Source organism: Trachypithecus francoisi, unplaced genomic scaffold (assembly GCF_009764315.1).
Source record: "Trachypithecus francoisi isolate TF-2019V2 unplaced genomic scaffold, Tfra_2.0 Lachesis_group5, whole genome shotgun sequence".
Classification (NCBI taxonomy): domain Eukaryota; kingdom Metazoa; phylum Chordata; class Mammalia; order Primates; family Cercopithecidae; genus Trachypithecus; species Trachypithecus francoisi.
Window position 1 is genome coordinate 77309293 of NW_022681470.1, and position 12407 is coordinate 77321699.

At 39.9% G+C, this 12407-nt stretch overlaps 1 protein-coding gene across 5 annotated transcripts in view; it reads right to left on the minus strand.

Annotated features, from left to right (window-relative positions):
* The window catches only part of BPNT1 (3'(2'), 5'-bisphosphate nucleotidase 1), a 35968-nt gene extending 24938 nt beyond the window's left edge, over nucleotides 1-11030 (minus strand). For 2 of the 5 annotated variants that reach the window (XM_033196127.1, XM_033196124.1), the window contains exons 1-2: nucleotides 10868-11030; nucleotides 3256-3383 (exon numbers count right to left, since the gene is read on the minus strand). In XM_033196127.1, coding sequence (XP_033052018.1) covers nucleotides 3256-3375 — 120 coding nt within the window. In that variant the 5' untranslated portion in view covers nucleotides 3376-3383; nucleotides 10868-11030. Of the gene's footprint in view, nucleotides 1-3255; nucleotides 3384-10821 lie in introns of all 5 variants that reach the window. The other 3 variants (XM_033196128.1, XM_033196125.1, XM_033196126.1) reach the window with 3 other exon arrangements.
* Nucleotides 11031-12407: the final 1377 nt, after the last annotated feature.

Below are 12407 nucleotides of genomic sequence, written 5' to 3' on the forward strand. Positions count from 1 at the left end.
TGGGTATATACCCAGTAATGGGATGGCTGGGTCAAATGGTATTTCTAGTTCAGATTCTTGAGGAATCGCCACACTGTCTTCCACAATGGTTGAAATAGTTTACAGTCCCACCAACAGTGTAAAAGTGTTCCTATTTCTCCACATCCTCTCCAGCACCTGTTGTGTCCTGACTTTTTAATGATTGTCATTCTAACTGGTGTGAGATGGTATCTCATTGTGGTTTTGATTTGCATTTCTCTGATGGCTAGTGATGATGAGCATTTTTTCATGTGTCTGTTGGCTGCATAAATGTCTTCTTTTGAGAAGTGTCTGTTCGTATCCTTTGCCCACTTTTTGATGGGGGTTCATATGGAACCAAAAAAGAGCCCGCATTGCCAAGACAATCCTAAGTCAAAAGAACAAAGCTGGAGGCATCAGGCTATCTGCCTTCAAACTATACTACAAGGCTACAGTAACCAAAACAGCATGGTACTGGTACCAAAACAGAGATATAGACCAATGGAACAGAACAGACCCCTCAGAAATAATACCACACATCTACAACCATCTGATGTTTGACAAACCTGACAAAAACAAGAAATGGGGAAAGGATTCCCTATTTAATAAATGGTGCTGGGAAAACTGGCTAGCCATAAGTAGAAAGCTGAAACTGGATCCCTTCCTTACTCCTTATACAAAAATTAATTGAAGATGGATTAGAGACTTAAATGTTAGACCTAAAACTCACTCTATATTAAATCATTAAAGTGTTAATGATAAATCATATCCTATTAATGTTCTCACTTGGAAGAAATTACAACACAATTTTCCTTAAAGACTATAATAAAGAAAGATTTAGGCAAAGTGTAGTGGCTCATACCTGTACTCACACCCATAATCTCAGCACCTTGGGAGTCTGAGGTGGGTGGATCACTTGAAGCCAAGAGTTGGAGACCAGCCTGGGTAATATACTGAAACTCCATCTCCACAAAATGAAAACATTAGCTGGGTGTCGTGGCGCTTGCCTGTAGTCCTAGCTACTCAGGAGGCTAAGCCAAGAGGGTCCTTTGAGCCCAGAACTTGAGACTGCAACAAGCTATCAGTAGGACTATGCCACTGCACTCTAGCCTTGGGCGACAAAGTGAGACATTGTCTCTTTAAAAAAAAAGAATTTAAGGATTAAAGGTCAATATAAGAAAACTTACGTGTGAAATTTGTAATGTGAGGTAACAACCAAGTCCCAAGGAAGATTTGTGTGTATATATATATGTGTGTGTGTATATATACACGTGTGTGTATATATATGTATACATGTATACATATATATGTACCAAATCCCAAGGAAGATTTGTGTATATGTATATAATATGTACACGTGTGTATATATGTGTATATATATATACGTGTGTATATATATATACACACACACACGTTTGTGTGTGTATATATATATGCGCACACACACACAACTCTTCCTTGGGATATGGTACATATATACATATATACACACACACATATATATGCCTGTACTCACACCCTTGTGTATATATATATGGAAGATTTATATACATATATAATATACACATACACTATATATACACACACAAATCTTCCTTGTGTATATATATACACACACTATATATACATACTATATATATACACACAAATCTTCCCTATATATATATACACACATACACAAGAGTGTGAGTACAGGTGTGTATATATATATATACATGTATATATATATGTACCAAATCCCAAGGAAGATATACAAACTTGTATATATATACACAAACTTGTGTGTGTATATGTGTCAATATATGAAATATATGAAATACATATACACATATATACACAGACATATATATATACACACACACACATATATATATATGCACACACAAATCTTCCTTGGGACTTGGTTATTACCTCACATTACAAATTTTACACGTAAGTTTTCATATATTGACTTTTAATAGATTTCCTTAAGATTTCATTGCATTTTAAACTGGAACACAAGTATGGTGGTATTTCTTTTAATAATTGACTATCACTATAAACTTTCTGATAATGTATTTCATATATTGACTTTTAATCCTTAAATTCTTTATATATATGTATATATGTATACATATATATACACACATATATACACACATATTTTTTGAGATGGAGTCTCGCTTTTGTTGCCCAGGCTGGAGTGCAATGGTGCGATCTCGGCTCACTGCAACCTCCACCTCCCGGGTTCAAGTAATTCTCCTGCCTCAGTCTCCTGAGTAGCTGTGATTATAGGTGTGCACTACCATGCCCGACTAATTTTTGTATTTTTAGTAGAGATGGGGTTTCATCATGTTGGTCAGGCTGGTCTCAAACTCCTGACCTCGTGATCCACCTGCCTCGGCCTCCCAAAGTGCTGGGATTACGGGTGTGAGCCACTATGCCCAGCCGGAAGATTGTATTTTAAACTGGAACACAAGTATGGTGGTATTTCTTTTAAGAATTAACTATCACTATAAACTTTCTGATAATCTATTTAAGTTTGTAATTACTATACTGGGAAAAACACCCTTGTTTTGAGTTTCTTTTCCATGAAGAAGAAAAATATGTATCACTTTGATTATAACAAATAGTTATGTAAATGCCAGATTTTACCAAACATGTTGACTAAGGATTGCATGGCATTGCATGTAATAGATTACTCTAGGATTTGAAGCCTGGTTACAATGCCTTGGGGATGGATATGGTTCAGAAGACTCAGACATATAAATAAAGATCTTGGATGTATAAAGTCTGGAGTCTTTTTTTTTTTTTTTTTTTTTGAGGTGGAGTCTCGCTCTGTTGCCCAGGCTGGAGTGAGATGGCGTGATCTCGGCTCACTGCAACCTCTCTCTGCCTCCCGGGTTCAAGCGATTCTCCTGCCTCAGCCTCCCAAATAGCTGGGATTACAGGCACTCGCAACCACATCTGGCTAATTTTTTGTATCTTTAGTAGAGACGGGATTTCACCATGTTAGCCAGGCTGGTCTCAAACTCCTGATATCATCCGCCTTCCTCGGTCTCCCAAAGTACTGGGATTACAGGCGTGAGCCACCATACCTGGCCTTGGAGTCATTTTCAAAGCAGAGATTGAACCCTTTTGAACAAAGGGTCTTGCAGTCCCCCTAAGGGAACCATCAATTATTTTAACTGATAAAGTCTGTCCACATTTTTACATCATTTAGCTCAACCTCAAGAACAAAAATAAAGTTGGTATGAAATGATATGAGAGTTTGAGTACCTTCTCCACGATACCCAGGTCTCCTTCAGCAATAACACGTCTGACTATCATTCCTGCCTTTTGAGCAATAGAATATGCTGAGGCTACCAACCGCATCAACACAGTGTTACTGGAAGCCATGACAAACTCTAAAAAGAGATCAAGAAAAATGTTTTGTTAGTTTCAAAGTTAACTACTGGTTTTATTTACTTAAATCCAACTCAACACATATTAATTGACTGCTAACTTGGGATTGCTCCCATTAACTGAGTAAATTCTTTAATATATATTTACTAAAAGAGACTTGGAAAAAACTCCATTTGGACATTAACTCTCTCAATAAACTCTGTATTTTTTATGTTTGTCTGCAGATGAGGCACGTCAACGCATAGGAGAAACTGGCCCAGGATGCTAAGCATGTGAAAAAGTTTGTGTATGAGGTGGTGGGTAATGTGCAAAGTATGTGGAAGGTGCTTTGGAGGCTAAAAATATGAGATGTAAGATTTGTGTTTGAGGAGCGAATATTTTGGTGAGCTGTAGATAAAATAATGTAACCTAATGTCTATAACATAAAACTAGGAAGTGCCAAAAGAGGTATGAATAGTATAAGGGATGTAGGTGTGTAGGGCGTAATTAAAAGGGAGGGTGTATTAGTCCGTTTTCATACGGCTATAAAGAATGACCCAAGACTGCGTAGTTTATTACTTCCAATGCCAAGAACCGCAATTACTTTTGCACCAACCTAATATAAAGGAAAGAGGTTGAACTGACTCACAGTTCAGTATGACTGGGGAGGCCTAAGGGAACTGACAATCCTGGCAGAAGACAAAGGGGAAGCAAGACACCGTCTTCACAAGGTGGCAGGAAGAAGGGCCAAAGTGGGGAGAGACCCTTAAAAACCATTAGATCTCAAGAGAACTCACTCACTATCACGAGAACAGCATAGGGGAAAACTGCCCCCATGATTCGATTACCTCCACCTGGTCTCTCCCTTGACAGTGGGGATTATGGGGATTACAATTTAAGATGAGATTTGGGTGGGGAAACAAAGCCTCACCACATCAGAGGGATTGCATATAACTACAATTGTTTTCTGAAAATCAGTGAATATTCTCTGCTATTATTTACCTCCATCTTGGTCAGTAGCCAAATAAAGAGAACAAGCAACATAACAAATTATAATGAAGACCAAGCACCTGGAAAAGTAAGGAGTGTCAGAGAAGTCTCTAGCTCCAACAAAATAAATAGAAAAAACCGCCTTTAGAATTAAGTACATTGCTTTTTTTTTTTTTTGAGACGGAGTCTCGCTCTGTCGCCCAGGCTGGATGGCAGTGGTACCATCTCGGCTCACTGCAACCTCTGCCTCCCGGGTTCAAGCAGTTTTCTGCCTCAGCCTCCCGAGTAGCTGGGATTACAGGTGGCCTCCACTACACTTGGCTAATTTTTGTATTTTTAGTGGACACAGGGTTGCATCATCTTGGCCAGGCTGGTCTCGAACTCCTGACCGCATGATCCACCTGCCTCAGCCTCTCAAGTGCTTAGATTACAGGCATGAGCCACTGTGCCCAGCCTGTACATTCCTTTGAAAATATGAATTCTGGCCAGGCACGGTGGCTCACACCTGTAATCCCAGCATTTTGGGAGGCCAAGGTGGGCAGATTACCTGAAGTCAGGAGTTCGAGACCAGCCTGACTAACATGGTGAAACCTCATCTCTACTAAAAACGCAAAAATTAGCCAGGCATGGTGGCGCACACCTGTAATCCCAGCTACTCAGGAGGCTGAGGCAGGAGAATCGCTTGAACCTGGGAGGCGGGGATTGCAGTGAGCCGAGATCGCACCATTGCACCCTAGCCTGGGTAACAGAGCGAGACTCCATCTCAAAAAAAAAAAAAAAAGAAAGAAAATATAAATTCAAATCCTGAAATTTTAGTGACTGTTCTGGATGTACCAACCACATTCCCTTCAGGATTGAAGAGCTTATTTCCCCACTTGCTGAGACAGCTCTCAACAGAAGGTCCTCAGCTGCCATCTTTCTCTGGGAGTATATCTGCTGAGAAGGATCACTTCATCTGAAATGTCACAATAGGGAGATTTAAAGGCCATTTCCTACCCCAAGTGGGCTGCCACCCCAGCACTGAAGGGCCATCCAGCTTCCAGAATACCCTATGGGGTCAACTGAGGCCTTAGCTGAGACTGTCTCACAGCCCAAGATGCTTTCTCCTACATTCTTCCCTTCCTCCCCTTCCCTCCCACAAATGATCCCAAAAGCACTCCCTAATAAACCTCTTGCAGTTTATCTCTGTCTTACAGTTTTATGGGAAATCAACCTATGACAAAAACTTCCCACCTCTAAATCAAATCAACATTATTTCATCGCAATAAGGGAACACGTGATTGTTCCCTAGAAAAAAGGACTATTTTATATATATATGGTGTGTTTCTCTCTCTCTCTATATATATGTTTTTTTTTTATTTTATTTTATTTTTTTTTGAGGTGGAGTCTCACTCTGTCACCCAGGCTGGAGTATAGTGGTGCAATCTCAGCTCACTGCAAACTGCCTCCTGGGTTCAAGCGATTCTCCTGCCTCAGCCTCCTGAGTAGCTGGGATTATAAGGGCCTGCTACCATGCTTGGCTAATTTTTGTATTTTTAGTAAAGATAGGGTTTCCCCATGTTGGCTAGGCTGGTTGCAAACTCTTGAGCTCAAGTGTTCCGCCCACCTTGGCCTCCCAAAGTGCTGGGATTACATGCCTGAGCCACCGCGCTCAGCCCTGCGACTATAAAGATTATAAATCTCCATTCAGCAATAGCCATTGTTCTACCACAAATTTCTGACTGAATATTTGATTTGATGTGTGTTTTAACCCCTTTAACATTTTTTTTCTTTTTTCTTTTTTTTTCTGAGATATAGTCTCATTCTGTCACCCAGGCTGGAATGCAGTGGCGCAATCTTGGCTCACTGCAATCTCTGCCTCCCGGGTTCAAGTGATTCTCACGCCTCAGCCTCCCGAGTAACTGAGATCACAAGCAGCTGACACCATGCCCAGCTAATTTTTGTATTGTTAGTAGAGACAGGGATGCACCATGTTGGCCAGGCTAGTCTTGAACTCCTGACCTCAGGAGATCCGCCTGCCTCAGCCTCCCAAAATCCTGGGATTACAGGTGTAAGGCACTGTACCCAGCCTTCTTTACATCTTGTTTCTATCATCCACATTCTATTAACAGGAATTATGAACCTAACGAAACAATAAGTGAAGTGTTTGAAACTCTTCAGAAGGAAGATGGAATTAAAATTTATGGCCGGGCACGGTGGCTCATGCCTGTAATCCCAGCACTTTGGGAGGCTGAGGCGGGCAGATCATGAGGTCAGGAGTTCGAGACCAGCCTGACCAACATGGCGAAACCCTGTGTCTACTAAAAATACAAAAATTAACCGGGCGTGGTGGCACACACCTGTAATCCCAGCTACTCAGGAGGCTGAGGCAGGAGAATCACATGAACCCAGAAGGTGGAGCTTGCAGTGAGCCGAGATCGTGCCAGTGCACTCCAGCCTGAGTGACAGAGCAAGACTCCATCTCAAAAAAAAAAAAAAAAAAAGAAATTTATGTAAGGTAATGAATACCATACTGTGACCAATAGCTATCTGGAAATTAAGATGAAAATGAAAAGGGTTTCATTTTTGAAACGGAGTCTCGCTGTGTTGCCCAGGCTGGAGTGCAGTGGCGTGATCTCAGCTCACTGCAAACTCCACCTCCCAGGTTCACACCATTCTCCTCCCTCAACCTCCTGAGTAGCTGGGACTTCAGGCACCTGCCACCACGCCCGGCTAATTTTTTGTATTTTTAGTAGAGATGGGGTTTCACCATGTTAGCCAGGATGGTCTCAATCTCCTGACCTTGTCATCCACCTGCCTCAGCCTCCCAAAGTGCTGGGATGGATTACAGGCGTGAGTGAGCCATCGCGCTCAGCCAATATAATGGGTTTCTAATTGCAGCTGACACTTGAACAAAATGGGCTCGGACTGAACTGGTTCACTTTGTGGATTTTTTCCAACCAAATGCGGACAGTAAAGGTATGTAAAACCAGTAGACAGGAAAGGCTGACTTTTTAAAATATATTTTTATTTTATTTTCAAGAGAGTCTGTGATCTGTTAAAACTGAGTTTTCATCTATGAGTGTTTTGGAGGGTCAACTGTGGGACTTGAGTATGTGCAGATTTCAGTATTCTCAGGGGTTCCTGGAATCAACCTCCCTCATATACTGAGGGATGACTCTATATAAAGTGTTTGTTTTATGATACCATAATCAGGCTAGATTAATTTTCTTGGCATAATAGGAGTTACATGTGGAATAAACCAGTTACAATTACTACTTATTCAGGAGCACTTCAGATAGAAAACAGAGAAATAGGGCTGGGTGCGGTGGCTCACACCTGTAATCCCAGCACTTTGGGAGGCCGAGGTGGGCAGATCACGAGGTAAAGAGATTGAGACCATCATGGCTAACACAGTGAAACCTGATCTCTACTAAAAATACAAAAAATTAGCTGGGCATGGTGGTGGGCACCTGTAGTCCCAGCTACTCCGGAGGCTGAGGCAGGAGAATGGCGTGAATCCGGGAAGTGGAGGTTGCAGTGAGCCGAGATCACTCCAGCCTGGGCGACAGAGACAGACTTTGTCTCAAAAAAAAAAAGAAAAAAGAAAAAAAAGAAAGAAAAAGAAAAGAAAACAGAAATAATTTAGTAAATACTTTGTTGCTCTTATTTCTAATCTTTTATATCCATACCCAGGCACATATCTGATTTATTCGGCACCAGAAATGTGGTCTTTGTGCAACTGTTTTGTTCTACCCAGATGTCTTGACCATATTTTAATTATATATTCATATGCTCCTTCAATTCCCTTGTTATGTAAGAATTCTTTTATAATAGGACGATCACCTTCCCTCACTGTATGGTATTGTCATAACTTTTCATAGATATCATTTACCTTTGAACCAGTTAAGCAACCATTTGAGCCTTATCAGGCTCCATAAATGACTCAACTACTTACCCTTATATTTGCCAAGTCGATGGTGTTTTCTTCCAAGGAAAAACTTTCAGGCATTGTCTGTCTACTAATTTCATCACAAAATGATATTATATATAATAACCACCAAATAAAGCTAACATCAGCTTATAAAATATAAGAATAGGAAAAATAATAGAAGAAAATAAAAATGGGAAAAATAATGTTGATGTAAAGCACACAATGATTTATAAAGAGATTCCACAAATCGCTTTTAATTGGCAAATAGGAAAATATTTTACCATTCTTCTTTGAAGTACTTCTCTGGTCCAAACTGAATTAGTAATGAAATAGTACTATGCCCTAGCCTTAATCGTTTTCTTACATATTTTTTAAACAGATGAATACAATTTTGGTTCTTGGTTAAAAAAAAAAAGAAAAAATACATAGTCATATTATCAAAGCACAAAAATCTATACAAGAGGTCCCTTTTAGCCTTTTAAATTATGCCCCCTCCTATACTATAATGAGATTTACCTTTTGATGATACAGGTAGATCAAGAGCAAGGCCTAAACTAGCTACAGGCAAGTTAACTTTCTTAAAGCAGTTCAAATAACACCATTGTACTTCCTTCTCTACCAGTTTTACATCTTCTGGGCCTTAAAACACTCTTGTGAAGGTGTCTTTCCGAAAGCCTAATCTAAAACAGGATAGTGGTTAAGGGCACAGGCTCTAGAGCCAATTACCTGTGTTCAAATCCTGGCTCAGCTGTGGACCTTGAGAAAACCACTTAAATTTTCTGTACCTCGATTTGTAAAATGGAGACAATAGTACTTATAGCATAGGGCTGTTGTACTTATTAAATAAGTACCATGTGTAAAGAAAACACTTGCCCCTGGCACAAGGTAAACATCAAATATACTGGCTAACCATTATTACGATTGTCCTTATTTTGGTTATTTTGCAGGGACATTAGGGCAGTGTTAAGGGCAAAAAGTTCCTGTAGTTTCTCCAACAGTATTCTGACCCTGAGAATACAAAATGATAATCAACATGACCCTCAGAGTGCAGTACAGGCTTTTCTTCATAACATTCTGGGCCTGAGGCTTGGAGTAGACAAGAAAAAAAGCTGTATAGCACTTAAGGCCATCGACCTAACACCTATCCATTTGAGAAGTCTTTACAACTGCCAAAAGGCTAGCTCAGAAGGATGGAAAAATAACAGGAATCAAACATTAGTTTCTTCCCATATAAAGATTGTAACCATATGAGGATTAGGATCTAAAAATGATGAGTTCCAGATCAAAATACTAAAATTATTTATACTTTGGAACTTGGCCTGATGATAATGTTCAAGGTCATCTGAAAAAATAAAAATGTAAGCATAATGGAGCAAATTCTGGAAGAAGAACAATGAACAGAGGTACTCCCCTTATCAATTATCAAAATATGATAAAGTATGATTTAATCAAAATATGATATAAAAGTTTGGCTAGTGAGACAAATTAAGGAAATAAATTGCAGAAATAGAACCGAACACACTAAAGGTAGTGTTTCAAATCATGGGGGAAATTTAATTTTGCATAAACGGCAGGGCAGTTGCTAAACTTTTAAATACTTTTTTTTTTTTTTTTTTTTTTTTATGTAGTCTTGCTCTGTAGCCCAGGCTGGAGTGCAGTGGCTGATCTCAACTCACTTCACCCCCTACAGTTCAAGCGATTCTCCTGCCTCATACACCTGAGAGCTGGCACTACAGGCACGCATCACCACGCCTAATTTTTTCAGTCAGGCCTGCAGTCCCAGCTACTCGGGAGTCTGAGGTGGGAGAATCACCAGACCCTGGGAGGTCGAGGTTGCAGTGAGACATAATGGCACCACTGTACTCCAGCCTGGGCTACAGAGCTAGACCCTGTCTGAAAAAAAAAAAAAAAAAAAAAGGAAAGGAGAAGAAGAAAGGAGAAGAAGAAAGAAGAAGGAGGAAGAAGGAAGAAGGAAGAAGAAGGGGGAAGAAGAAAGAAGGAAGAGAAAGAAGAAGAAGTAGAAGCAGGGAAAGAAAGAAGAAAGAAAGAAAGAAAGAAAGAGAGAGAGAGAGAGAGAGAGAGAGAAAGAAAGAAAGAAAGAAAGAAAGTTTGCAAGGGTGTGAAGGAACATGTTCCTGAGTATTGTTGGCAAAGTGGTGAACTCTCTTAGGAGAGCTTTGAGAACCTTAATAAAGTATAACATACATATCTTTTGAACCAGCAATTATATTTCCAGAGAAATCCAAATAAATCACGCAAACCTACAAATATGTAGAAATGGCAGTTGGACGAATATTTGCTATTTAAATAAATTTACTTTTAGGTGCCAAGCAGTTTCTAAATTTGGTTGCATCAACGAACTCAATGTCTAGGTTTGTCTTGTTATTTCTACAATATATGGCTATAAAAACCTTCCGGATCACGAAAATAAAAGCACAGATAAACAATTAAAATATTGACACTCAAGAGTCCAAGTCCGAAATTAGAATATCTGGAGAGGCAATCTGATTCACATAAACCTTTTTTATTTTATTTTATTTAACATAAATCCTATCTACCTAGCTCTTGCCCTGACCGGCAGGAGAGAAAGTTACGGTGACAAACCTGGAACAACGTTGGACCAAAGACACTTCGGGAACAGCAAAAGCGCGTTATCGTAAACCCAGGTCCCTCGTCGTGTCCAGTACCGAGCTTTGGCACTGTCAATAAATCTTTCGAGATGGACGGCAGCCCTACCTCAGCTTGTGAGCATGCGGGAAACTCCGCGCAAGCGCACAACAGTGATTTAACACTGCGTCTTTAGACTCCTGATCCGCGGGAAAATACCACTTGTCCGTGTTTTCTCCAAGCTCTCCGTAGGTGCAAGTCACCAGCTGTATTAAATAAAAGCGAAAGGTGTTGTCAACTTTCAAAGATTGGCTCAAAAAAAAAAAAAAAAAAAAAAGAAGAAGAAGGAAAGAAAACATAAGAAAGAAAGAAAACATTAAGGCAGCAACAGTGTGTTAAAAAAAAAAAAAAGATTGGTTTTGGTTTCACCTGTCTTCCAGCCCACTTCGTAGAGTTCACTGTTTTAAAATGTTCATTGGATTAGTGATATCGCTCTGCGGCTGTTTAACTTAGAACCCCTAGCGGTCCGTGGACAGGCTTCAGCAGGTCCACCACACACACCTCCACCTCCCACCCCTACGCAACAACAAAGCAACTTTATCAGAATTGTGTTAAAGATGCTTGCATATCTATATATGTATATATACACAAATATATGTGTGTGTATGTATATATACACACATATTTTATATATATAAAAATATATTTATATATATATGTGTATATATATGTATATTGGGAAGGCAGCAGTGAGCCATAATCGACTCTGGGTGACAGAGCAAGCTATCTGTCTCTGAAAAATATATATGTGTGTGTATTTATATATACATAAATATATATAAAATATTAAAATATATAAAATATATATATATAATATATAAATAAAATAAACATATATATATATTTAAGAGACAGATAGTTTGCTCTATCGCCCAGAGTCGATTACGGCTCACTGCTGCCTTCCCATTTCTAGGCTCAAGCCATCCTCCTGCCTCAGCCTCCCGTGTAGCTGGGACTACTGGTGCAAGTGCACGCCACCACACCCGGCTAATAAAAATTTTTTTTTGTACAGATGGGATCTTTTTGGGGGGCGTGGTTGGGGGAGGGGGCAAGGTCTCACCCTGTCGCCCAGGCTGGAGTGCGGTGGCGCAGTTTAGGCTCACTACAACCTCCGCTTCCTGGGTCCAAGCGATCCTTCCGCCTTAGCTTCCCAAGTAGCTAGGACCACAGGCGCGCCACCACGCCGGACTAATTTTGTTTGTTTGTTTGTTTTTTAAGTAGAGACCGGGTTTCATCATATTGGCTAGGCTGGTCTTGAACTTCTGACCCCAGGTGATCCGCTCACCTCGACCTCCCAAAGTGCTGGGATTACAGGTGTAAGCCACCCGCCTATCCTAAAAAGGCTTTTACTTCTTCATTTGATTTTCACAATCACTCTGTGAGTTAAGTAGACCCTTTTTGGGAAGTGGCAAAATATACATAAATTATATCACTGTAACTATATATATATATATATATATATATATAATTTGTTTTT